The following is a 25,454-nucleotide window of genomic DNA, read 5'->3' as shown; positions in this document are numbered from 1 at the left end:
AGAGGTTGGGGGGAAATGCTCAATTTTAGCAAACTTAAATATGTATTATACTTATATGTATATTCTGTATCCTAGTTAGAATTCAATATGTAAATTAATAATAAAGTTATATTCTTCATTTAGACTAGTTTATAGTATTGTACAATCAGTTTTAGGGCTAGGAAAACTCATATACATGAAATATAGGGAAAACTCACATATTGTGTTGTATCTTACTCAAATTTTGCTCATTTTAATATTTTTTTTCTGGAATATGAAAGATACTTCAAAAGTATAATTTTTACAACTTAGATCATGTAATTTGGTTAAGTATTAGTTGAGTTATAGTAGATTTTGTATTTGAGTGTACTTAGTGTGACAAAAATCACGAATCGCGCGTGTGACAATATTTATGAAAACGACAGTAACACACATTTTCTAACTTTTTCTAGTTTCTTCGATGCCATCCATGTCCTTCTGGCCTACCTTGTTGTACATGTTCAGTGCCTGCTTAGGGACGTTTTCTTGATGCAACGTCTCTGCAGGTGCTAGTGAACTGTTGATAGATGGACATCTATCTTCTTCTTGTGATATGCTCTCTACCTTGCAGATGCTGATGGCTGTGCTAGTATCCAAAACACGACCAGTGCAAAGCTTTATTGCCGTGATTTTCACCTTTGTTGATGCGGATATAACGGAATCCTGCTGCGATTATCATTGGTTTCAGCTAAAGTGGCTGTACATTTTGTCCCCGCGTTCAACGCGAGAACCTATCAGTTCAGTCAAGAACTAAACTCAACTTTGTTCTTATCGTCTATCTGGTTTGACGCGAATGCTGTGCATAGATGCGTCTGACTCGGTTTCCTTTCATCCTGAAGCCTGACTCGACCTTGCGTGAGGCGTTTGTAAACGAACGACGCTTACGGGCAACTCAAAATGGTAATTACGGGTAATTCTCATACAATACGGTCCGAAATCTCTGCTATTGCGGCCCTATCTGCTATTGATGTGACTCGAACGCGATGATTGTTTGCTCGTAAGATCACTGGGGCGCAGTTTGCGACATGTGTCAGCAGTGCGTCTACATGTGTTGCGCAGCCGCAGGTGCGTTCCAACTGGGGCTAATCAAGTGTATAAAACGCGCTGGGTCTGGAGGAGATTTGAACACCAATACCCCGAGCTTCTTAACTCTTACCTCAAACGCTCTCGCAGTCTCATCCTCAGTGCAGAACTATCAGTTCCTCTGCCATGCCGATGCCCTGCAACCGTGACTTCCCTTCTACCCTCGCCGACATGCAAAACGTCTACGGTCTCACAGGAAACAATCCTGGTCCTGTACATATCAACCGTACCTCGAACGCACCTTCTCAGTCTTCATCCACATCCTCATCCTTCTCGTTGTCTCGACTGATGCGGAAGAAACAACGATCCGGCAATTCAGACTCGTCCAGCTCGACGCTCTCTAACTCAAGTCGATCGTCCATGGATTCTCAAACGACACTTGCTAGCACTGCCGGCACGAACGTCACGCCGGCTCCGCGAAATTACGAGGCTGCATTCGGCGCATTGTCGTCTTCGTACGGATTTGGTGCACCGACTCCAACAACTGTATCTGTCCCTGTGCTTCCGAAGCATTCTGGGTATCCGACTGCGCCGGCCAAACCACAAAAGGCTGACAAGGAGCCTCGGCGAGCTGCAATGGCTGTGTGGAGTTCGATGCGTTGAAGGGACTAAAATAATCTCTGGTAGGCTTCTTCTCGACGTAGATTTTTTTTGGTGATTAAAGACTCACTTTGTCAACTTTCTGTAGCTTGCCATTGACAGTATGGTACATTTTGCAATTGCACACCATTACACATATAATTCTTCATGCACTACAGACAATACCCTCATATCTTCTACTATTCCTTCCTCTTAAAATTGTAGTGCTGTAGTTCCTCTGGCTCTTTGTTTTCTTTGTATGTGCACACATGTGTTTTCACTTGTGTCTTGCAATGTACTATATAATTGCTTGTTACAGAACATAAGACTCCAACCAGGCACCTCAGTCCACTCAGCTGGGCTACATATACACACCATCAATGCAAACACAGTACATATACACACATCACATTCAATGCTATGTTTTAGCCTATTGAAGATATGAGCAAAACCTTGCTGAATGAAAATAATTACCTTTGTAAGGCTGGGAGATGTAGGTTAGATGATTAGGTCGGGCATCTATGTTCACATGTATAACTACATCTTTGTACAAGTATTTAATAGGGTTAGGGTTAGGATCCTAAAGGAACCAAAAAAGAGCCCACCCAGCCCGAGGGCCGAAGTGGGACAGGAAAATATTAAGACAGTGCATACGGCATAAACCGCATACAAGCCACAGGCCCTCTCTGCGGACAGGGTCGCCGTGCTATGGAAAGTACCCATGGTCCACATCCCCAAGACATGAAGGAGGATGCGCCATCAAGGTAAGTATGAAGTGTTATCATGTTCAATGTGCAGGTTATAAGGGAACGTAAATGTGCGCACGGACCACGTGCTTGAACAGGAAGCACTTGCGTGTGTTTGTGCATGTCCTTTTGTCTTCTTCGAAAGCTTGATAAAATAAACATTACCTTTGTGAAGTTTGTTGCACAAACATCGATGTAAGTTTGGTCTCGACTCAGCAATCATACTTGCAGCTCACAGTCCTCTTCCTTTCAAATCACCACTCCTCTTATTAGCCCCTTGATACATACTGACTGATTGCTTTAATCCACTTTTCTCGCTGCTTTAGTAAGATAATAATAGTGCACAAAAAAAAATCGCTAACGGGAATTAGAATATTATACAACCCGATTGGTATTGCTAAAGCCCCCTTAAATAAGATATTTATAGTGAACTTTATAGCCAGTTATTCCGCTTGCAACTGAATGGAGTACAAGTCTTCAAAGCCAAAACAGGATTTGTATGACAATACTAGACATTACATTATAAATCAAGTGAACATCGCTTGCTCATACAAGTATATATTCATACAGAGGTATTAGTACTTTATCACCACCAGAAAAGACACGCAAAGAACCCTAGTGACCAAGATAGCAGTAGACAGATTATACGAAATCCAAAAAGAAACAAGCAAATAGGTATAGATTAGGAACCCATCTCCTAAGAACAATGCAATTGAAAGACCACTGCAGGAATTGCAGACCTACGTATTCCAAGGGCCACGCCCAGGGCGCATCACTCGCAGTTCGTATGCGCTTTGCTCGTTTAGTCTCGAACGGTCGTTGATAAACGCTACCCGGTCTACGGGTCGTGCACCTACACCGTTATTCGTCGCCATTCCCATTGCCGTCGCAGCTTCCTGAGAGTGTCTAGGACTTATACTTAACACACCAATCGACTCGGTCCCAAGATTGGCCGACCGTCTTCCATCATTCTCAGCAAACTCAATATGCTCGTGGGTTGCCTTGTCAGTGTGTGAACTCCCCGGTCGTGACGAATAGGGAGAGGTGTAGTTGGAAGGAGACGTGAGGTCGCTACCAGGTACGACGCTAATATGCTGGCAAATAGTTGAGGACCGTTGTTGACGCACGAAATGGGGATCATTTCTGGTTGCTTTCCAGCCGTCGAGCTCGAATCGATATGCGTTGTCTTCTGCCGAGACTAGCCCCATGCTATGAGCTGCTGCAGAACGTCGGAGGGAGAGTGTGATGCGCGAAATCATGGCAACTGTGAACCTGTTCCGGGGGAGTGTGTAAGTATCTCTTCATGGCAATGCAATAGGTTATCGCAAGTCTTACATTTGTTCCAGCCTAAAAATAATCAATTGATAAGCGCTGTCTAACACATTCATTTCTAATAAATAATACGCACTGTGCCGTGATATTCTTAATTGGAGGCTACCGTCCAGTAACGAGTAAGAAAACAAAAACTAAAGCTCCGAGGGCTGCTCACCTGTGCAAATACAATCATAAAGGCGAGTACAAGATTAACCAAAAAAATGACACTGTAGTACAAGAGCCCATCTCTCATCAATACTCGGAAGATATACGTCGCCGACGAACTCCGGACCCGGGGCATGCATTTGTAGAGCGTAAGTACAGTCACGTAGGTGTCGTAGATCAGAGGTAGCCATGCAGACAGAGAAGGCCATCCGCCCCTGTTGATTAGGCAACGTCAGAACATGGTCTAGAAGACAGAAAACTGCCGGACGACGTACAATCCTGGGTCGAAAATCATCGTACAAGCTACATGTGAACATGACTGAGTCTATGAACTATCTATGTCAGGAACTATTTCACTCACGTCTCAGAGGCAAGTTATAATCATGGGGTACAGCTGAGAATATATGGGTAAGCAGAATAACCCGTAAGCTTTCACAAACATCATGCTTACGTTCGCTGTGAGTCATCAACCATGCGTGTATGGCAGTTTCTAGAGCAAGTAGGAGTATGACCGACGCTATCACCAGATTTTGCCCCTTGTACAGCGCCCACACTCTAACGACACAATTCAGCCGCTGCACAACGTATTAACACCGACGGGATTTACCTAAGAAGCATCATCAACGCTGCTACTTCCAGCGCTATAATTGTACAGGAGCCTTCGTAACGAACGAATTCTTCGCATCTGCGCATTGAAATCAGGTTTACACGTGTATCATGCCAGGTGCCTCATGCTCACGTCTACCGTTAACGTCAGATACATTCGGAGACGGATAAGATACGAACAAAAAGCTCACTTGTTCGTCCCAGTTGGAAAAGTAGGCTGTGTTTCAAGTGTGATTACTTCGGGTCCTTGCAAGACGGATCTGCATAACAGCGGACGCACCAACGAGGTTTCCGATGAATGCTATTGGTGTGAAATAGCGGTTCTATCAAGTTCCATAAGCGGGAGGAGCGCTTAAGTTCATATATGGCAACGAACATACCACGAAGAATAGATACGTCGCTGGCGGGGGCAGGTCAGCCTTTGCTCCAGAACGTTCGACCATTCAATAGACTACACGTACCCGGACTCTTTGACCTCACCCAAATGAACCTTACCTCGTCACCGAAGGAAATGACATGGTCCCATACTAATATTGTATAGCCCATAAATGCGACATACTAGACAGGCGAAAAGCCTGAGCGGAAGTAAAGGACAAAGGAGAGCACGTCAGCGACTTACGTTCGTTGCTCGTCTGATCATTAAATTGAGTATTCAATCATAATTCGGTGGCTCGGAAACAGGGAGGAAGACGTACGAATAGAAATATTCATCATACGGAGCTAAAGGCTGCGCAGACATCAGACCTGATGTGTGTGCTTTCCACCAGACTGAGCCAATATAATAAAGGAGGGAGGAGTAGCATGAAAGGGTTCAAGCGAGTGGAGGGGAGGGGCATTCGTATCACAGCGGCATACGCAATATATAAACGAATCATCGCGCGCAGTGACTGACTTTGACTAGCGCGGGGAAGGGGCTATGTCCCAGAATTTTACATACATGTTTGACAACCGGGCAAATAAGGCGGGAAAAGGCACACAACAGCACGCCGAAGGGTGATATGATTGAATTGGGCGAGGGACGATATCCAGATCGCGTGATTGAATGACGCAGACAGCCGAACATTCCCTGTGCATGCCCTCCCGGCTCTCCAGACTCGGGAATTTAGGATAGATTAGCGCGGGCGGGTCACCTCAAGCACAAGCAGCGACCCTGGATTGTATACAGCGGAGGAGCTTAGACCGCTCTAAATGTAAGAATTGTTGACCTACTTAAGAACTTTTCGACAGTTCCTATCGATACGAGCCACGCGTGTACAATGTGGCTCACCTTCAATGATAATGCAGCAACCATACGCAGGTAGACGTTTGGAACCTCAAGGAAACAGGAGTAGACGTTCTGTCAAGTTTCACATGGACCTGCCAGCATCATAAATCAATGAAATGGAAATTATGCACGTTGCGCAGCGTTGTGGAGCAAAAGGCACTGCATTCGCGTAGACTATGAGGCGGGAATACGATATTTCTTTGTATTTACAACTTGTGGGCGCGGGCGCAAACAGTCGAACTCAAGAATAGCCAGCTGCACAGCAAAGCGATATGATGATGGTGGTTAGGAAAGAAGGCGCCGATCAGTCGAATACGGATATTGGCCCGTCGAGTATAGCCGAGCCCCGCGGAACGTAAGAAAACAACACGCAACAATGTGCGGAAAAACGAGAAAGAAGCGAACGGTGCTGGTAGGGTGGACAATAACGCATAATAGGATTCCACGATTACAACGGAGCGCACGTACAAGCACGGGCACGACTCTTCAATTTCATATTCATTTTTTCTTTCTTTCTTTCTTTCTTTCTTTTTAGTTCCTCCGAAGTTTTTATGCTAGTAACGCGGCACTTTCGCCCACTCTACATAACTCCGAGCCCTCCGAGTCGGTGTCGGCGGTAGTCGTCACAGCTCCTCCGGTTATCTAGTCTCTTACCCCATGGGGAACTTATTGCATCCTAATCCATGCGCAGGTTCCCGGTCCTTGCACAAATACACACTCAAAACAAGACAATCACATTAAAACAAGGAGTACAGGTAAAACACCTCTAGTACAAACATAGCTGGCGTAAAGGATAAATAAGGGGGGACGGGAGCAAGAAAATGATTCTGTCCATCTTTTACGTGCGGACGTATGGCGAAGCGCGCATTCTGCGCAATTCATATACATCTCGATCACTCAGAACTGCGCGCTCAGGCTGTCCTACACCAGTGGTGCCAAGCTCTAAGGCACCCATACTCTTTGTTTGAAGATGATCATCCACCATTCCCGATACCATTCCTTGAGACCGGGTCCTCGTGGTGTCAAAAGCGTCGATGGAGCGGCCAGGCCGTACTTGGTAACCACTTTGCACGCCTCTCGCCATGGTGATTGGAGGTGTTTCAGAATGCAACACGGGATCAGAGTCAAACGACTCGTAAGACAATCCAAAATTCCCTGGGCAGCGCCGCCAACTTGAAGAAGCGTGCGAACGTCCAGAGGTTGCAGACGCATTTTCAATCCAATGCTGTGATGGCTTGTCAGAATAGTGGGAGTGATGATGCGGATGTCCATGTCCAGTGTAGACGTGAAAGGACCTCGACTCGGGGGATCGAGGAAAGAGATAGCTATCGTCCCCTTCATCCGAGCTTGGGTCTTCGTGTGCCTTACGTCGCAGGCTCAGTGTGATCCGGCTCATCATAGCGACCTAGGTTCCGAAAGTTAGCCGCGCAAAACTTTGCTGTATCAAAGACAAGTAGCATACAGTTAACCTGAAAAGGTATCGTTGGAGTGAGAAAGTTATCCAGGGTCAAAAGTGATCTGAAGATGTGCTCACAGTTGCTCTAGTCTAGACGCACGACGATATTCATAATCGAGTCAGCTCAAGTCCAAATTGTAAATAGATGCGGAAATCGTACTGCGCCGTGATATTCTTAATGCCAGGCTACAGAAGCATGATGAAGGATATCAATCCCAATGCACACAAAGGGAACACAATACACGTACCCGCGTTGATATGATCATTACAGCGAGCACCAGGTTTACAGCGAATATAACGCTTCATTCAATTGTGTCAATACAGGCACACGGAACCATTAAAATCCGAAAGGTCCGACGTGAACTTGCACACACCTGTAATACAATAGACCGTCCTTCAGAAGCGTACGTAGGATATGGCTGGCGGTGTGCTCTTTTACAGGCCCAGCACATTTCCACAGGGTCAGAGCGATGACAATCGTGTCGTATACCAGCGGGAACCAAGCTGACAGAGATGGGGCAGATCCTCTGGACCGACGCGTTAGCGGCAATTTTTACACAATGTGAAAGAAAAAATGCTCACAGCTGTGGATCAAAAATCATCGTGCATGCTGTATTCGAATAGCCTGCTCATTAAGTCGTCGAATAGAAATTCGAAAAAGATATAAGCAACTCACCATGAACATCCAAGGTATGTGGTACGGCTGAATAAATCGACCCAATTATCAGGATCCCGTATATGCCAAAATATTTAGCAGTATCCGCTCACCCTCAGCACGACTCAACAACCAGGCAAACACGCCTGCCTCTGCCAGAAGAACAACACCAAGGGAATAAACCACTTTCGGCCTGTCTGCGTATAATGCTCTTACACTGAAACAAAGGGTTCCCTATCACCGATAAATTCAAATCAAGAACATGGATCAGTTGCGAACCGAATCAACATCATGAGCCCCGAAACCCATACAGCAATGGCTGTCGTGGTTCCCTCATATCGAACAAATTCATTACAGCTGATACACCAGAGTCAACTGAAACGTATCAAATGGAATAAAGATAACACGTACTGCTAAAGAAAGAAACCAATACAACGCAGTGGTAAGGAAAAGTAGCCGGTGGAGTAAAAAAGAGCTGATTCTCACTTCTGGGGACCAGGTCGAAAAGTAGGCTAACGTCGCAAAAAAATCGATTAACTCAGCACAAAATATGGCACAGATAGTACACGGAAACAACGAAACGTACCTATGAAGTTGCCTATGAAGGAGAATGGTGTGAAGTATCGATTCTGTTCGGTACGAGTTAAGCGCCTGCTATCAAATCGCAAAAGAATGCACCAGTCCTTTCTTACCCAGAAAAATAAATAAATAACTTCCAGCATGAAACACCACAGTGAGCGCATAGTACTCCAAACAATGATTAACTCTGCATACCAATGCTCTTCCGTCCGTTCCAGATGTATCGGACCTACAATAAGCGTGTTTAATAAACGCATAATTTCGACGTTCGCATCATTTCAAGGCCACAACTCACCTCATCTTTGAAGGTAATCAGATGGTCCCAAACCAATATAGTGAATCCTATGAATGCTACATACTGCCGACGTAGCGTCTGTCAGTCGGAAATTCAAGCAATCCGAGCATGGAGACGCACGTTCGTTACTCGCCTGTACAACGGTATTCGGTTATACCCGACGTTTGAGAAGACAAAGAAGGATGGAGGGACGTACGAGTAAAACACGTCCTGGTGATTTGATGATGGCATTTGACGCGCATCGAGGTGCTGGAAAGCACCCAACACCTCAACACCTTGGCCGGCTGCAGATAACATGTTCAAGCAAACACTCAGGACTGAATTCCAACCCAGAATACAAGTAGAGAAACGTTGTTGCCATTCGCATCGGCTCAGAGTCGAGGGAAAGGAAGGGCGGGCCGAGTGGATGCGGAGCCCCACAGTCCTTAAGTATGTTTTCCAAACCTATCATTTCCAAGTCATTTGCGCCAATTCCACGCAGCCGAACGCAGTGTTTGATTTCAGTCGGCAACTTCGTAATCAGAGTGTGGGTCTCGTGAATAGACTTAATAGCCGACTTCGGAGGATGTTGCGTCCTTGCGTGCGATATCAAGTCAATCGATTCACAAGTGGCGTATTGAGCGCTCTTGTAAATCTGGGGTCGACTTGTGGTGCAGGTGCTCGACATACCATCTTTGGTATGTCCATTACGTGCAGATGACAGTTTTCGACAGTCCGCAGGTCAATTGAAAATCGTTTTGCAAAGGGACATCAAGTCTTGCGACAACGGCGAGTGCACCGTGCAAGGACAAGAAGATTTTTCTTAGAAGATCAGGTTTAAAGCCTGATATGAGACTACGTCGGAAGGAAGCGCACAAGCTTCTGGGTCAACCAGAGGCGTCTATATTTAAGTGTATGTAATAAACGTAATCTGACTGGCTTGTCGATTATGATCAAGAGAGTCGGATATGGTGTAACGGCTAACATTGCCGCCTCTCATTCCCCAGTCTTCAGTACGCGGCAGCTTGGGGTTCGATTCCCCGTATCCGAAATTTAGTTTTCTCAATTCATGATCACCGATTTGGCTTTTTGATTCACGGGTTAAACTTGATTATTCTTAATGAAAGTAATATTTTGGTAAATCTATGCATATTGTTCACCTCTCCCCTATTTCTGATCTGTTTTTTGAGGTCATTAAGCCTTTCCTTATCATTATTGAAGCAAAGATATCATAGAGCTTGCATTAGCCTTCTGCCAGAACGACTCAGACTTAGTGTTTTTGCCTATTGTTCTGCTCTTGAATAGATGGAATAGAGACACATCCCAAAGTCTTTGATAAGTGCAAATAGAACAGGTGTATTGCATTGCATATTCAATCAATCCTTGAGATTCTACTATACTGACGGTAGCACGTAATAAACGTTGAGATGAACCTGAAGTTGCATAACGAAAGACCCGTTCACTCAAACCCATGCTGGTATACGAGACTGAACAATGTCATTGTTAGGTCACACAAGCAGGAGCGTGGGGCTGTAGGTAGGTAGGTAGGTAGATAGTTCGAATGAATAATACATATTAAAAAGCCATAATGACATTGCCACGCAAGATAAGTAATAAAGTCCAAAAGAATCTCCATAATCGTCTAAGAAGCATCACTGCCAACATCGAGACACTGTAATTGCCATATTGAACAGCGCTATGTGCGTAGCATCAGGACAGGACCTATTGAAAGAAATACCAACGAAAACAGGTGAGAAACCATGGAAGGAGCAAAAAGCACAGAAGAACAGAGAGAGAGAAGACTTACCGCTAATAAGACGATACACACGACGATAACGAGTATGATCATCAAGCATGCTGCTCTTCGTCCTGCTTTCCGTTGGTATTCGGATGCAGTGTTGAGTTCCTCTGCTGCACCAGTGGTGTCGACAGCTATGGAAGAGATATTCGATTCGATATTGTCTATCATCCACCAATAACACGGGTTTCGTCGAGTGAATACAAGTTCAATTATTCATGACGCTCTTGAATTAAAAGAAGATTTAGGGCTTACCGAGCATACCGCCCTGCTCACTGACTAACGTCCCCAAGTCTCGGAAGATCTCAGAAAGTTCGTGTATACCAGTCTCGATCTCTCTTATCTCTTCTTCGCGTTCTTGGATTAACGATTCTTGGTGCGCGAGTTCGTACGGTGATAATTGCCTGGTACGAACCACAATACATAAGTCCACTCACTACTTTGTAGTCGGATAACAAGAAAGAATATGTCAATGAAGATACGTACTGTTGTAATACTTGAGCCTGCCGTTGCTCAGGAGATGTTCCAGGTTGAGCATCAGAACTACCAGTTCGTTTCCAATCAGCAACGAAACTTCAGTTCGTGAAATGGGGGCGGAATAAACGCACAATCCAGCCTCTCGAGCACCAGTATGTTCCTCGTCCACAGCTAGTTTCACACCCTCAACAACGGTGCGCTGTTTCTCCGCACTGACCTGCTGCGCACGTTGGAACGCAACGAGTGAGAGTTGGAAGTCGTGTGATGTCTTCTGAAGAGCTGTTTTCTGATTTGGCTGGAGAGGTTTAGGAAGCCGTGTTAGCACACACGCGTGCGTAATGAATATAGACGGACAGAGACTTTCCAGAGTACTCTGCAACGCAGCCAGCTTCTTTAAGTCCTCCGACCCCCGCTTGGCCATATCCCTCGTCGTTTCCGTTAGATTATGTCTATTCGTACACGACAGATACGATATCACATGACGAATATGAATAAATCACTTCTATGAGCTCACAACCTCATTCAAACAATGCGAGAGAAGCTCACAATCCAGTTCTAACACTCCCCGTATCCCTATTTGTCCCCAACTGATCCACAAGCTTCAGTATCCCTTGGACATTCGCGTTAATCTTGAAGACTTGTAAGGATAGCGAAGATTGTAGGTTTGAGAAAGCTGCTTCTTCTCGCGACTGTGCATTTCCAGCACCAGGAGGAGGGGAGAGGGAGGAAGGTGCCTGGGCGAGCCCGGTTTCTATGTCTTGAAAGCTCATCTTGTCGCTCTCAGTTGTTGATGAAGTGAAAGGTAGAGTGTAAAATGAGGGGTATATGGGATGGACGAGAGTACTGTGGATGAGTTGAGCAGTCAGCACGTCTTGCTCGCAGTCACAGTTGCACGCTTCGTCACAGCACAGTGCACTGCGTCAGTGAACACGCGTTGCCACATTAGGTGTCCCGCAGCTCGCAGTTCGCACATGCACATAAATATAAACACTCCTATCTCGTCTACAGTGACAAAAAAGTTACAATTTAAAGGTATTCTTAATAGCTATGATATACTACATGAATACGAGCTCTACAATAGTACGAAACTCTACTTCGCGCATATGTCCTTCAAGGGCAATAATCACCGTGTATAAGCTTCACTTTTGACCGTACGCCACCTGCAATAAATATGCGGAACGCCTACGAAGTCCGAATTGGTCGTCAAAAGGTATGAACCCGTCCGGAAGGTCCTTCATCATCACCAGGTATTCTTTCACAATCTCAACCTAAGACCAGCAAGAGATGATCAGTATTTGTTAGACAGAGACATCAATACACTCACGAGAGCTTTCACGCTGTCCTTGTCGTCCCCGGTCGACGCTAACGCACTAACCATCTCCTCCAAAGCAGCAAGCGTCCGATCAACATTCATCAAATCGTCAATCGTCACCGTCTTTTGCTTCCCCGAGACAAGTCGCCGGAATGTACCCTTCCATTCTTCGGTATTGAACCATCGGATTTGGTGTACCGGTGGTTTTCCCTCCGGCATTCCATTTGACTTCGGCATTCCCGTAGACTCTTCAATTGGACCAGCAGTTGGACTCGGTGGACTTCCCGCGCCAGTGTGAATATGTACGTCCGTGTCTGTGCTCGGCGCCGAATTCGCGTTCACACCCTGACCTTCGTCCATGTTCGCACCCGCCGAATCCTCTCGTCGGGAACCCGAGCGTGGAACCGAGTTATCGTTAACATCGTTAGCACTGTTGCTACGTGGTATGTCTTCTCTTTCCACGAAGATCCTCGATGTCGTGGAAGATGTTTCATCAGCAGGAGGCCTATTATTTGCTAGCCCTTTCGTTCCTTGTACCAATTCTGGGGGAGCAAGCACCGAATAATTCGCTTCTGACGTGTCACTCTCCCGCAAAAATACTGATGCCGACGGCGCGGTCTTAGTGGCGGTGATGGTTGCGCTATTGATGCTGGGAGCGCGACTGGCATTCATCAAATCCTCGTCGGCAGTGGCAGTGGAAGGCACAGAACGTGTCAAGGTGCGCGGATCGACGATTCCATTCGGTGTAGGCGCGGAGGCGAGGTTGTTTTCGAGATCAAGTTCGCGTTCGCGTTCAGGAACGTGTACTTTCATAGCATAACGCTGATGCGCAAGTTCTTCCCTCGATGCGTCGCTAACGGATTTGTTGGTATCGTCTAAGTCGACGACGATCGGCGCACTGGCCGAGCCCGGGTCATTCGCCGAGAGAGATAGCTCACCGGCCGGAATATCTGGAACGAAGACGAGAGGATCGTCCATTGGTGCATCCGAAGACGGCGAGACCAGTGGTCCCGGTTCTTGTTCCGCTCGTGTATTATTACCAATAACACTGTCACCCTTTCTCCCCGTCCCCGCCTCCACGCTCCCTCTTGCTTCATCTTCATCTTCATCTTCATCTTCATCTTCATCTTCATCTTCATCTCCTTCGCTAGACGTAGACGTAGAGGGCGTCGACGCCTCTGTTTCAAGTCTAGGCCTAGCAACTTCTTTCACCTATACAAATACAAAAGATTCACCGAAATGAAATCAGCATGCCCTAAATGAATAAAAGAAGAACAGAAAAGAACAGAAAATTGATACGTACTTTATGAGGCTTGCGCCCATGTCCCCTTCTTATGTCCCCCGGCCCGTAGCACTGCTCAAGGATCTCCGTGTATCTTTGCGCAGGCGTCTCTGAACGTGTGACATATGGACTGCGTCCTGGGACACGGGTCAGTTCGCGCCAACCCTCTGGAGGGACGTATGCGTTTCTCTCCTTCCAAAATTCTAGATTGGCGTTCGAGCCCGAGTTGTTGAGTGAATGTAGAAGGCTCGCACGTTCTCGTTGGCGGGAAGGAGATTTGTTTTGATCTTGATCTACGGAAGAAGGAGGGAGGATGTATGCATGACGGGTTGGACTGGTCCACGTCCATGCTCCCTCGGGGGTTGATTCGGAATGTGAATTCGAAGGAGAGGATAACCGTCCTTCGTCCTCTGAAAGAGAGTCTTCAACCAAGTATTGCTCTGCCGCAGTGTTCGCAGCAATATGCCGGTCCAATTCGAGAGAGACGGAAGATCTCCTCTGGGGATCGCCATTCCTAATACCGATACCGATACCGTCATCAATATCAAACGTAGCAGAAGTATGCTGCGGGGCCGAGTTGGTCTCTCCGACGTCTCCGTCGTCGTTGTCGTCGCGCATCCGTTTCTTCCCATGGCGATATTTGTCCGTACCAGTAATATCGTCCGTAATCGGCTCTAAGAAAAGCGTACCAGTATTGGCATCCAGTCCAGTCCTGCCAGTTCGCACCAGACCGCTCCTCTTCCGCTCGCCGCCTTCGCCCAAGGTAGGTCTACCCCCACTTCTCCCACCAATACTTCTACCAATTCCGGTACTAGTACGATTAGACGCCCATGCCAAAACAGACTCAGAAGTAGACGTAGACGCCCGAATCGTGGTCCGATCATCAGAGGCTGTGCTCAACGACTCAGACTTGTGTTGCTTGTGCTTGTTATGGGTGAACTGCTTTAAGAGAGCTGCTGCAACCACATTATTATTGGAATCCGAGATTGCAATTGCCTTCTGTCCTGGAGGGCCAGCACGTTTCGAACCAACGACAACGACGGAAGACGATGCTGCTCTTTGTTTTTGATTGAATTTTGGCCTTGGCCTTGGTCCTGGCTTTCTTTGTTGCTTCCGATCCTGGTTCCGGTTGCTCACAGATACACGGTGTGAAACCTTTGGAACAAGAACGTAAGGCAGGAGTTTCCTCTTCTTTTTCGGCAAGTGCAAATTTGTGTCTCTTTGGGACTGAGAAGGTGAAGCACTGGGAAACAAGAAATTTACAGAGAATTAGTTAGTTGCTTTTAAACAATATAAATTAAATCAGAAAAGAAAAAGAAAAGGCTTGCCTTTGTCCAAGTTCAAGAAGAGGAGGTGAAGGTAGAGAAGAAGAGGTGGCATTGTCTCCTTTGACAGAGGTAGGCTGAGATTGAGAAGGGAGAGAAAGAGGAGAGACATTCTCTTTACTCTCTTTCTTTGAGTTAGAATGTGAAAGAAGGGGCAAATAGGGGTAAGAGGGAGAAGGTTCCTCTTTTAAGCTACTATTACTAACAAGAGCTTTCAATTGAGGAGAAAGTTGTTGAAAGGAAAGGTCTAAAGCTTTGCTAAGCTCTAAGCCCTCTTGCTCAGCCATTAGACTTAGAGAAAAGGTCGAGCTTCTCTCTACAGCTGTCATAAAGGAAAATAGACAGAGTTGAAAAGATATATGTATGTGAGAAAGAGGTGGAAAAGAGACACAGAAGGTGAGGTAAGGTGGCAGATCAAGAAACTGAGAAATAGAATAGCTCTAAAGACAGGAGAAGGAGTAAGAATATCTCAGACAAATGATAGGTGAAAGCTGATGGTATGATGGGAGTAATGGGAGTAAGAGAAGGAGAGAGGCAGTAACTGACAACAGTCTGAAGAAAAGGGTCTTGCTTATTCATGCGCCCTATTGGAACTCCGCAGTTAGATTGTATAGCTCCTGTGGTTGTTGTTGTTTCTGAACGGTACACGTGACTTGCACGTGGATTTGGCGTTCGACAGACAGAGAAAGATAAATTTGGAAATTTATTATTGGACATTTTTTGTTTTTCACATGTTTTCTGTTATATACCGTGATTTCTAAACGTGCACCGGTTATTGACACCAAAAGCATTTGAACATTGTTTGTTTACAGTCTGCCTAGGGAGGAGAGCTGATTCAGGCAAACACTTGATGCACTTTCTGGTTTAGAAAATTCCGACGCGTCAAACTTGATGGCCTGCTACTAAGTAATCCTCCCTGTGCTCTCACTCCTATCTTACTTGACTATCTGAACAATAAGAAATAAGCCAAAATTTTTAACAACAAAGAGTGAAAACTGTTTCATTCTTAAGATGTGGATATAGTGTTTCTTCTCCCAAGAAGTGATTATGATAACAGTACGACTTGCTGTATTATTTTGCAACACATGTAAACATCAAGACGTTTTTATTTATCTATTTATTTTGTATCATTTCTGAAATTTGTTTTATCTTAGTCTTTAGATGCTAAGCTCTGTTAATTGGCACAAAACGTTTTTTGAAACGAGCCTCTTGATTGAGGAGGACAGACGAAGCTCTTTGAAGCAAGCAATTGATACACCTGCTGTGTTTAGAAAATTCCGACACATCAGTTTGATGGTCTGACCTAATCCTAGTAATCATTCATCAATGCATGTTCTTTTGAGTCTTTGACCCCTATCTTTCTTGACTTCTGGGCAATGAGAAATAGAACAGAATAAAATAATGACAAAAAGAGGTTTTATTTTCGACTGATATGGATACAATTATGTGCTTAACTTTTGTGAACGATACGAGTACACAATTTATATTGCTTGTAATTCTTTTGCGATCTGTCGTGAGCCCCGTGGAAGTGGAAAACAAAGTCGTCACGACGATGTGTAGGGCACAATATGACACCTGTGTCGTCAGAAAGGAGATAAGTTTCATCGTCATCGGAAACAAGTGAAAAAGGAGTAAAGGAGTAGACCAGGTACGTACCCTATGAGTCCTCGTCCACCCCATTTTCGAGGGATAAGTGTTAGTGTGATGGGTTGAGAGTTGCGTAGGATCCTTATGTTGAGGGGTTGCTAGTGTCATTTATAGTTAGTTAGTGAGATAGAGAGACGAAGTGGAGGGGACCGAGCGGACGTACATTCTCGTGCTCTGCTGCGAGTGTGGCGAGTGGTGCGAGACTTGATGCTTGTATTATTGTTGATGATGAGGTAGTGGAAGTTATGGAGGAGATTGTGAATGAACCGAATGCGAGGATGACGTCTTCTCGTTGCAGGCCCTGCATGAGTGTACAATAAATATGTGCATATACTCAGGTAGATAGGAGGTGACACGCACTGCACTGGCTGCTGGACTTCCTGGTGCGACACCATCCACGCGTGCAAACGGTATCGTCGGCTCCTCTGCTGCTGTCTCTTCAACCTGCATAGCGTCCTCGTCTCTATTTTCTTCCGTTCTTGTCTGTCTATTCGCAGCATGCACAGCCTCAAGTGCGGTCTTGACTTCCTCCAAAATGGCATTTAGGTCGTTCCGCAGCTCGATGATGCGTACACGCGCGGTTCGGACGGCGACGATGTCGATGTCGGCGCGGGGGAAGCCTTCGCGGTCGACGAGTGGGGTGCGCATGTCGACGTTGTGGGATTTGAGGATGGAGAGTTGGGTGTCGAGTTCGGCTTCGATTTCTGATTTGCGGGCGATGAGCGATTGGGCATGACTGAGCGGATCATCGGGGACGGCTGCTGTTGAGGAGGAAGAAGCGGACGGAGGAGGGAGTGTGTAGCCCATTATTTCTGACGATAACGGAGGTGGATGGAGGAGGAATGAGGAATGAGTCGCGTGCTGGGCGTGCGTGCTGTCGGACGGAGGAAATTGGAAATGGATCGCGGGCCGAGGGGTATGCCCGGCGGAGATGCGGGTGGTAGCGAATGATCGGGATGATGTAAGCCGGAGGGGATCTGCAGGGCTCACACTAGTGTAGCGTCGGATCGCTTCTCCGTGGGCGCGTTGCTGTGGAAGTCGGGAAGGCCGAGATCGCCTGGGATGGATACCCGGCGACCTGCGATTTGGCGGGGATATTAGTCAGGCTCAAGCCGTCGACGTCGGATGGGACGCGCGGATCGGGATCGGGGGCACGGACGAGGAAGCGAAGGAAGGGAAGGAAGCATGCATGCTCACGGTAACCCCGCACCTCTAACTGACCAGCCAGAGAGCCTCGCTCGGAGCCTGAGCCTCAGTGGCCGAATGGGTCCAGCCCCTACTCGATGGGCTTCCCTTTTCCGCTCGTCCGTGCCGCACCGCACTGCACTGAGTAGCTAAGACTAGCCCCGCCTCCGCGTCCTTTCCAGCCAGCCATTCTCATCTTAGTCCCTCTCTTCTCCTCTCTTCCATCATCACGCCCTCTCTCTCTTCCACTGCTGCTACTACCCAGCCCCGTCACTACCGACACCGCCTCCGCCGTCCCCGCCACCGACATATGTCTTCGCTAGCAGCCCTCCCCGCCCCCACTCCCAGGGCAGGGCCTGGTGCAGCAGCAGCCCACCCGCATGCCCGTACCGCGTCCCAGCCCCGCGCCTACACGATCATGGTCGCTGGTGCGGCGCGCGGGAAGACAGCTCTCCTCCGTCTCCTGCTCGACACTGCCGAGCTTGCGCCGGCGCGGAAGCAGCAGCAACAGCTGTCGTCTTCGGTGGCTTCCCCTGCTTCGGTGGGCTCGATCTCCGTCTCGGCATCGGCCGTGGACTCCGGCGCACCATATCCCGCCCCTACTCCGGTCAACATAGCGCGATTCATTCAGGGTGCGGTGAGTCGCACGACCCGTGTGCGCACGTGTGCCGTTGAGGTCCTTCCGCCTACCGAGGGCGAGCGCAGTCGTGGTGGGCTCGCAGCAGCGGATCAAAGTAATGATAGTCACGAAACACAGACGCAGGCGCAGAGCGTGCTGCTGAACCTCGTTGATACGCCCAGTCTAGACACACGCGATGAGAGGACCCTTGAGCGATCCCTCGCGGATGTGCTCGCCTTCATAGAGGGTCGCTTCGCGGAGAGCATTGACGATGTACGTCTCCTTCCCTCCTTCCTCGTTTCCTCTCTCACTCTGTGTCATTTTTCTGAATTGCTAACCGGACCCTTTGATTCCATGCTGTCTTGCAGGAGCAAAAAGCGCGAACGGGGGACCATCACGTCCATCTGTACGTTGCCCGTCCCCCATTCTGGTTTTTCTTCCGGTGTTCTCTTACACGAAAAACACGTTTCTGCCCAAATACAGATGTCTGTACCTCCTGGACCCGGATACGATCGTTCCCCTACCCGTCTCTCCGCCGCCCTCGCCCATACTCGTACCCGTGTCAGCAAACTCGCCGGCGCCGGCCTCTGCTCTTCCTTCTTCCGCGGTCCAATCGCATCCTCACCCGCAGCTTTCCCACTTGACACTTCCCCCGCCACCTTCTGCTGCGCGCCTACCTTCACCTGCTTCTTCGGCGCCTTTAACGGCGACTGCAAACTCGCACGTACTCCCTACGCCATCACCCTCGTCGTCTGCTTCAGTATCGGCCGCGGGCGCTGTACTTGTAGGGAACGGCGGAGACAATGCTACCGCTACTGCAGCCCACCCACCTCTTCCTCAAGCCTCTGTTCCGGCTCCCTCCTCTACTGCCGGTTCCCACACAGACACGCGTCTTGCTGGATCAATGGGCCTTTCATCCGTATCCGCTTCCGGAGGCGCGCTTTCGCCGCCTCACTCTCTTCCCCATTCGCATACCCACGCGCAGGCCCAACGACAACATCCATCTTCTTCCGCGGCATCGGCTAATATCATGACGACTCCTAACTCCAATCAGGTCGCAAATTCTAATTCTAATACCCATTCGACAAACGGCAGTACCAATCCTAGAAATGGGGCGGGGATAGGCAGGGTCGGTACAAGAGTCAATATCGGCGGTTCCGACTCCGAGTCCAACTCCGTTGCCGCCGGCGTCGGTATTGGCGCCACTGCCGGTCCTTCCCCCATCGTACAGCCCGTGTCTCATCCCCGTCCGCGTCGTCATACTGGTAGTACACGCTCTGACTCTCTGCCAAACCCACCACATTTGCCCGCTCTCGAAGTTGCTGCAATAAAGGCGCTCTCAGCCCGGACAAATGTCCTTCCTGTACTCGCGCGCGCAGATACGGTGGGCGCTGCGCGTCTAGCGGCGATTAAGAGAGCCGTCAGGGCAGATTTGGCAACCGCAGGCATTGGATTTGGGATTTTTGATGCCGGTCCGGGTAGTGGAGAAGACCTTGTCGGTCGAGACTCTGCTCAGGAGGCAGTAGACGAGCAAGAGGAGACTGGCGAGAAATCCGAGGTGAAAATGGAGGTAGATGCACCAACCGACCCAGGGTTGTCTGGTCCTCAGAATTCTGCACGGAAAGGCAAGGCGAAATTTGCAGCAATTCGTGTCCCTCGCCTGCCGCACGCGATATTAACACCGGACGTGTATACACATGGCGAAGGGGTTGAGCTTGATATCTATGATTTGCGTGGTGATACGAACATTGATGATTTGGATGAAGAGTTGCGCCTGGAAATGAGCTTTGAGAGCCTTGTGAAGCGGTATACGCCGCCCTCTCCGATCTCTTCTCAGTCTTCGACCCCTAGTCCATCTACGCCTACTGCAAAAACACAGAGAAGTCCTCTAGCAACGGAACGTGCATCCGAAAGGGAAGAGATGAATGAGAAGGAGGGAGGAGCTGCTGATCTTGCGAATCTAGACGAAGAGCAGGACAAGGAAAGGTCAAATACCGAGACAGGCGTAGTTGACAACCAAGGCGCGTCGAAAACAGATGTAACTGCATCTCCGGGTAGCAAGGACCCCTCCGCCATGCATGCAGATCCATCCTTAATCTCTCATACGCGATCCTCTTCATCTTCTTCCTTACGTTCCTCCAAGTCCAAATTCAAAGACGATAGAAGCCAGTCGAGACCCGAGAATGCAAAGCAGACCGGCTTGTTGAAGGGAAAATTTGTTCGACAATACCGTTGGGGAGCTATCGATGCACTTAATCCTGCTCATTGCGACTTTGTTCCGCTTAGGCAAGCCGTATTCCACCACATGCAGGTGCGTTTTTCTACCCTTTGTCAATTTTTCTTTTCTTTTCGCAGTTCTTCTTTCACACATGTCTTCAACGTTCTTTCCGTATTACTTCTTACTGCTTCCTTTCGTGAACGAGAATTATATTGTTGTTCTTTGGTGCATGCAGTGGATATTCATGAACCTTGACTAATATGACATCCAGCCTTTGCGAACATACACACGCGATTATCTCTTTGAGAAGTTCCGTGTTGATGTACACCATCAGCGTCAGCATCTTGCTGCCGCCTCACTACACCCGTCGTCTTCGTATCCCCCCGGCGGTGCCCCATCGTTGTCATATTCGTCGTCTTCAACCTCAGCTCATCTAGCTGCCTCGCCCCCATCAGCGACACCTAAGTATCCGTATCCCACTTTTTCTGGTAATGCGCCATCCTCATATTCCTCTGTCCCAACGTCTACGACTGCGTCAGCTGTATCCCCTCATTCTGCGGCACTCCTTTCGCCTGATGTAGATATCGCGAAAGAGCATGGACGCCCGCGTGAGCGGGAGGCAGCTTGGGAGAGGGAGAGGTCACGCGAGCGCCAGCCTGGACCGTACCCGATCTCTGTGCAGCATCCTCACCATAAAAGTGGGTCAGGCTCTGTGTCGATGTCAAGGGGCGCAACATCCCCAGGCCTTGTTCCTTTGGGTGGTGCACCACCAGGGAGAATCCAGCCTAGCAGCATTAGAGAGGGAGACGCAAATGAGATGAATAGGGAGCGAGAACGTGAGTTGGGAAGAGAGAGGGAGAGACGTGCGGCGCTCCCGCCTCTTACTCATCCTGCTTCTGCACAGCAGAACGTTGCATCTCTTCCTCCTCTGTCGGCTGTCTCTGCTGGAGCTGTCCCCTCCCCAATTAGTGGAAGGGAGTACTCACGTTACCCACCCGACCGTTATGATCGAGAGATGTGGAGAGACATGGACCGCAAGAGGGATAGGGATAGAGAAAGAGAAAGAGATAGGGATTACCGTGTCCGACGGGACTTCGAGCGCGAACGTGGATACGACTATGGAGGGTATCGAAATGCTCTCAATACTCAGCCAGGACTTATTCCCCCTTCCCCCGCCTACCGTGGAGTCAGGGAGGATTACGGCGAAGCATACCTCAGTGACGAAGAACGCGAGGAGAAAGGGTATCGACGTGAACGTTATGATGCCCTTCGTGAACGTGAGCGTGAAATAGATAGGGAGAGAGGCAGTATACGTCGTCCTGGTCCGCTCAGTCCTCGTGATCGTCAGTATGAACGTGAACGGGAGAGGGAGCTTTTATCTGCACGTCCTGTCAGCTCGGGATCTGCTAATGTGGGCTTTGGTGGGTTGGGACTTGGAGGACATATGCAGCCACCAAGTGCGAGCACGAGTACAAGTACTAGTGGACCGCCGTCGGCATCGGCGAGTGGTCTGTTGTCGGCACACCCGAGTACACATGCATCCCCTTCTTCTGCTTATCCGCAGACTCCTGCTTCTGCTTATCCACATGGACTTGGACACGTAGGCTCCCGCGGCGACGGAGTACCAGTATACGAAAAGCCTGGGTTTGGACCGCCTTCTGCAACTATTCCAGGAGCAGGTGCACCTCCTGCAGTACGGATGCACCATATGCAACATCACCATCATGGTGGTGGACACGTGCGCGGGCCCGTCAACCCCGATCTTGAGTATGACCGAGACATTGTGCGAGTGCGCGGGAGAGAGCACGAACATGAACGCGAGATGGAAAAAGAGAAGGAGAGGGGTCCTGCTTCTGGGTATGGATTGCGTAGTGGTGCCGCAGAGAATAGGCCAATGGGCGTTGATTATGCTGGTCGTCCGGTTGTGATTGAGGAGGGTGAGTTTGACCTCTTCTCTGCTTTGAAATGTCAGTGCAGAGGCGGGCGATGTGAACTGGATTTACTGACTTTTCTTTTTTTACTTTCTTTCTATCTTGTCGCTTGTGGCGTTGGATCATCCTCTACTTATCCCGCTATTTACTATTGTTTTGCAACTTCGGTTGTGGAGATACAGACGTGCACGCTCGTCTTCGAACGAAGAAGATCACAGTCGCTTGTAATTTCTGCCGCTGTACGTCGGCTTCTTCCTTTGCCTTTTGGGATGCGCTAAATTTCTATTTTTATCATTATTTGTAGCTCGTAAACTCAAATGCGACGGTGGCCGTCCCTCGTGTAGCCAGTGCATCAAGCGATCCCACTCCTGCGACTACAAGGCACATGCACGTCGGCGTGGTGCTGCCGGATCATCCCGTACTACACAAACGCAGGGACAAGTGGCACAAGAAGAGACGCGAAGTGATGCTGAGGAAGATGCGGCGGGTGATTTGGACGCCGAATACGAAGCTGGTGTTTCCGGCCCGGAGGAAGGTGCTCCAGCTTCTGTTCCAGTTGGACCAAACGGTGTGGGCGTGAGGCATACAGCAGAACATCGCCCTGGCAGTGGAAGCTCTGGCGGTCCGATGGCTTCGAGGAGGAGCTCAAATGTTGACTTGATGATTGCTGAGACGCTGCGCTCTCCGAGAGCCGCTGCACTTGAACGCGAGCGGGAACGGGAGAGGGAAAGGGAACGAGAGAACGAGAGGGAGTATAATGCATTTGCGTCTGCACCGCATACACGGCCGCAACCTCACCATGCACGTACATCTCCGAACGGAAATGCGTCGTTTGGAAGCCAGCTCGCACCGCTTCCCTTCTCTGGTGTTAATTCGAGTTCTGCCACATCACCTACTGTGTCTGCTCCTATTCCTGCTTCGGCGACTAGCCCCGGTGGTGCGGGCCACCGAGCTTTGACAACTAATATGCAGCTGTTGCCGTCACCTGGTGGTGGAGCTGCTGGTAGTGGGATGATTGCACTTGGTGGAATGACACCTGCTGAACAGGCTGTTGCTGCATCTGCTACTGGGAGGAAGCGTGGTGGACCGAAATTGTCGCGCATTGCGTCGAATTATGGACCGAAGGTCGTTGCCTGTAATTTCTGCCGAGGTATGCTTCTTTCCGCCTTCAGTATTTTAAAACTTTTTATTAAACTTAAATTTATACAGCACGTAAAACAAAATGCGACGGCCAGCACCCGACATGTCAGAGTTGCGCTCGGCGCTCGTTGCCATGTAGCTACGTTAGTGATGCACCGGGTCGAGGTCGTAAGCCCGGTCAATCATATAAGGGTGGTCCGCGTTCTGGGACGGCCGAACAAAAGGAAAAAGAAGCGCAGATGAAGAAAGAGGAGTTGTCTTCTAAGAGCGCATTAAAAGGTGGTCAGCATCAGCAACTCCAGTTTTCCCCACGTTCTGGAGCTTCGGCAGAAGGGGGTGAAGGGGATGTTGAAGGCTCAGGAGGGGATGGGGATGGTGAGGAGATTAATGGTGAGGGAAGCGTGGAGGGTGAGAATGTTGAGAGGGAGAGTGCGAGTGCGAGTGTGAGTGTGAGGTCGACGGCCTCGAAGAGGGCTTTTATGGGTGAGGAGAGTCCCGAGAATGGGAAGAAACGGTTGAGGATGGACGAGGAGACGAGGGTGGGGATCTCTGCGAGTGCGTGACGAGAGCATGCATGGACCGCCGATTCTCAAACCTCATAATGTTATCGATGAGTACGTTGACAAGGCAAAAGCGATCGAAACGAACGGTATGAGACGAGACGAAAACTAAAACGATATGACGCGTGTTTGCGAAATGACAAAAACCTCTGTTCCGCCCTTTTTACCTTCCCTTCTGCATATAAAGCTTGTTGTCTCTCTCTCCTGCTTATTTGCCCTCAAAAATATTTCTTCCCTGCCCTCTGATCTATGTATTGCTCCAGCGTGTGTTTGTGATTTCTCTTTTCTTATCTTCTGGTCTGGTAGATTGCGGCTCCTTCGCCTTGTTTTTCTGTCTGTCTTTTTAGAGATTTGTTTGCTTGTTCATGGACTATTATTGCCTTCCGTCCCTTCGATTGTTTTCCTTCCTGGTCTGTCATAACATACATACTCTTTTCGTCTGTCAACTTTGGACACTCTTTTAGTGCTTTCCCCATCCATGGTAGAATATACAGTAGTACAGTAGTACGTACATCAGCAGTATACATTAAGTAGCTTGCGACTCAACTCACTTGCAGATATTCAAAATTAACACCCTGTCACTTTTTTTCCCCATTTTGTTTCTTTTGTTTCGATTCTCTTCCGTGTCGTATTGTTGTTTGTCGTTGTTGTTTGTATTTACAATAAATTTCATAGTTGTTTAGTGCTTTTTTGTTTGCTGACTTGTTTGCTTTCATGTGTTGAAAGATACTGAAACGTTGTTGATTGCAAAAATGTTTGTTACTCAATGATTACTGACTGAAAATCTTTACAATAAAGATGACATTGCATTAAATTTTCCTCGGGTTTGACTTTCACGGCCAAATGAACGGCGATACGTGCTCTAGATCACCACCACGATCATAATCAGGCTATACTTCATTTAATTATTATACACTGGTCAAATTTCCGCGTTCTGCTTCTCGTGATCCGGGACTTTGGACTAAAGTCTTTTTAAGTGAAAAACGAGGCAAACAGGCACTAGTCTACTAGTAAGTGGTAAGCAACTCCGCGCAGAGGCCGAGCAATGCCGGACAGGTCCTACAAATCGAAGTCCGAGACTCTGAGAGGCTAGAAGCTTTGGAGGTGATATGGTCACTTTGGCACAGGAATCTGCACGCGTGCAGTTACCCTTACTGAGTTATTCGAGACAATTAAAAAAAAATTGAAAGGGGGAAATGTACTGGGCTGGCTTCTCTTCTT

General features: G+C 48.3%; 7 protein-coding genes and 1 non-coding gene across 8 annotated transcripts; 3 read left to right on the top strand and 5 right to left on the bottom strand.

The window, feature by feature from the left end:
• Positions 1–1,227: 1,227 nt before the first annotated feature.
• On the top strand, positions 1,228–1,874 carry FOMMEDRAFT_171080 (uncharacterized protein; the record flags this gene model as incomplete). The annotated part of the gene is made up of 2 exons (XM_007271300.1): positions 1,228–1,724; positions 1,790–1,874. The coding sequence occupies one exon, from the start codon at positions 1,228–1,230 to the stop codon at positions 1,702–1,704; it is 477 nt and encodes a 158-aa protein (XP_007271362.1). The 3' UTR covers positions 1,705–1,724; positions 1,790–1,874.
• A 1,292-nt stretch (positions 1,875–3,166) lies between these two features.
• Positions 3,167–5,250, bottom strand: FOMMEDRAFT_171079 (uncharacterized protein; the record flags this gene model as incomplete). The annotated part of the gene is made up of 14 exons (XM_007271299.1): positions 3,167–3,698; positions 3,762–3,773; positions 3,835–3,860; positions 3,916–4,120; positions 4,181–4,208; positions 4,267–4,299; positions 4,357–4,460; positions 4,513–4,582; positions 4,645–4,728; positions 4,792–4,834; positions 4,892–4,911; positions 4,973–5,069; positions 5,131–5,143; positions 5,207–5,250. The coding sequence occupies 14 exons, from the start codon at positions 5,248–5,250 to the stop codon at positions 3,167–3,169; spliced, it is 1,311 nt and encodes a 436-aa protein (XP_007271361.1).
• A 1,338-nt stretch (positions 5,251–6,588) lies between these two features.
• On the bottom strand, positions 6,589–9,427 carry FOMMEDRAFT_171078 (uncharacterized protein; the record flags this gene model as incomplete). The annotated part of the gene is made up of 15 exons (XM_007271298.1): positions 6,589–7,180; positions 7,238–7,244; positions 7,310–7,321; positions 7,392–7,417; positions 7,480–7,531; positions 7,606–7,758; positions 7,814–7,856; positions 7,908–7,934; positions 8,000–8,120; positions 8,373–8,398; positions 8,473–8,598; positions 8,661–8,694; positions 8,761–8,823; positions 8,881–9,044; positions 9,070–9,427. 15 exons carry the CDS (start codon positions 9,425–9,427, stop codon positions 6,614–6,616), a joined length of 1,779 nt encoding a protein of 592 aa, XP_007271360.1. The 3' UTR covers positions 6,589–6,613.
• Positions 9,428–9,701: 274 nt separating this feature from the next.
• On the top strand, positions 9,702–9,790 carry FOMMEDRAFT_t73. Its single transcript has one exon. It is a non-coding gene; the product is annotated as a tRNA-Glu (tRNA).
• Positions 9,791–10,268: 478 nt separating this feature from the next.
• FOMMEDRAFT_114259 (t-SNARE) lies at positions 10,269–11,784 on the bottom strand (the record flags this gene model as incomplete). The annotated part of the gene is made up of 7 exons (XM_007271297.1): positions 10,269–10,461; positions 10,547–10,701; positions 10,793–10,941; positions 11,024–11,080; positions 11,146–11,309; positions 11,379–11,463; positions 11,561–11,784. 7 exons carry the CDS (start codon positions 11,782–11,784, stop codon positions 10,450–10,452), a joined length of 846 nt encoding a protein of 281 aa, XP_007271359.1. The 3' UTR covers positions 10,269–10,449.
• A 303-nt stretch (positions 11,785–12,087) lies between these two features.
• On the bottom strand, positions 12,088–14,986 carry FOMMEDRAFT_23701 (uncharacterized protein). Its single transcript, XM_007271162.1, has 3 exons — positions 14,937–14,986; positions 12,339–14,851; positions 12,088–12,282 (listed from the first exon to the last, which is right to left on the bottom strand). Exons 2-3 carry the CDS (start codon positions 13,302–13,304, stop codon positions 12,154–12,156), a joined length of 1,095 nt encoding a protein of 364 aa, XP_007271224.1. The 5' UTR covers positions 13,305–14,851; positions 14,937–14,986; the 3' UTR covers positions 12,088–12,153.
• Positions 14,987–16,477: 1,491 nt separating this feature from the next.
• FOMMEDRAFT_96697 (uncharacterized protein) lies at positions 16,478–17,387 on the bottom strand (the record flags this gene model as incomplete). Its single annotated transcript, XM_007271213.1, has 4 exons — positions 16,478–16,508; positions 16,590–16,678; positions 16,744–16,913; positions 16,937–17,387. The coding sequence occupies 4 exons, from the start codon at positions 17,385–17,387 to the stop codon at positions 16,478–16,480; spliced, it is 741 nt and encodes a 246-aa protein (XP_007271275.1).
• A 583-nt stretch (positions 17,388–17,970) lies between these two features.
• FOMMEDRAFT_23699 (uncharacterized protein) lies at positions 17,971–24,912 on the top strand. Its single transcript, XM_007271161.1, has 7 exons — positions 17,971–18,657; positions 18,753–18,790; positions 18,868–20,695; positions 20,874–22,539; positions 22,716–22,772; positions 22,838–23,683; positions 23,743–24,912. Exons 1-7 carry the CDS (start codon positions 18,076–18,078, stop codon positions 24,234–24,236), a joined length of 5,511 nt encoding a protein of 1,836 aa, XP_007271223.1. The 5' UTR covers positions 17,971–18,075; the 3' UTR covers positions 24,237–24,912.
• The last annotated feature ends 542 nt before the right edge of the window (positions 24,913–25,454 follow it).

This window comes from Fomitiporia mediterranea (genome assembly GCF_000271605.1).
Source record: "Fomitiporia mediterranea MF3/22 unplaced genomic scaffold FOMMEscaffold_16, whole genome shotgun sequence".
In the NCBI taxonomy this organism is placed as follows: domain Eukaryota; kingdom Fungi; phylum Basidiomycota; class Agaricomycetes; order Hymenochaetales; family Hymenochaetaceae; genus Fomitiporia; species Fomitiporia mediterranea.
The sequence above is the reverse complement of the archived record's forward strand: the minus strand, read 5'-3'. Positions and strand labels throughout refer to the sequence as shown.

Bases quoted from the DNA above. Each gene is read 5' to 3' on its own strand.
- FOMMEDRAFT_23701 (XM_007271162.1), bottom strand. From the start codon at position 13,304: ATGGACGATCCTCTCGTCTTCGTTCCAGATATTCCGGCCGGTGAGCTA. The intron at 12,283-12,338 runs GTGAGTGTATTG...TGCTGGTCTTAG, and splicing joins AGGACAGCGTGAAAGCTCTC to GTTGAGATTGTGAAAGAATA.
- FOMMEDRAFT_23699 (XM_007271161.1), top strand. From the start codon at position 18,076: ATGTCTTCGCTAGCAGCCCTCCCCGCCCCCACTCCCAGGGCAGGGCCT. The intron at 18,658-18,752 runs GTACGTCTCCTT...GCTGTCTTGCAG, and splicing joins TCGCGGAGAGCATTGACGAT to GAGCAAAAAGCGCGAACGGG. The intron at 22,540-22,715 runs GTGAGTTTGACC...GTGGAGATACAG, and splicing joins TCCGGTTGTGATTGAGGAGG to ACGTGCACGCTCGTCTTCGA.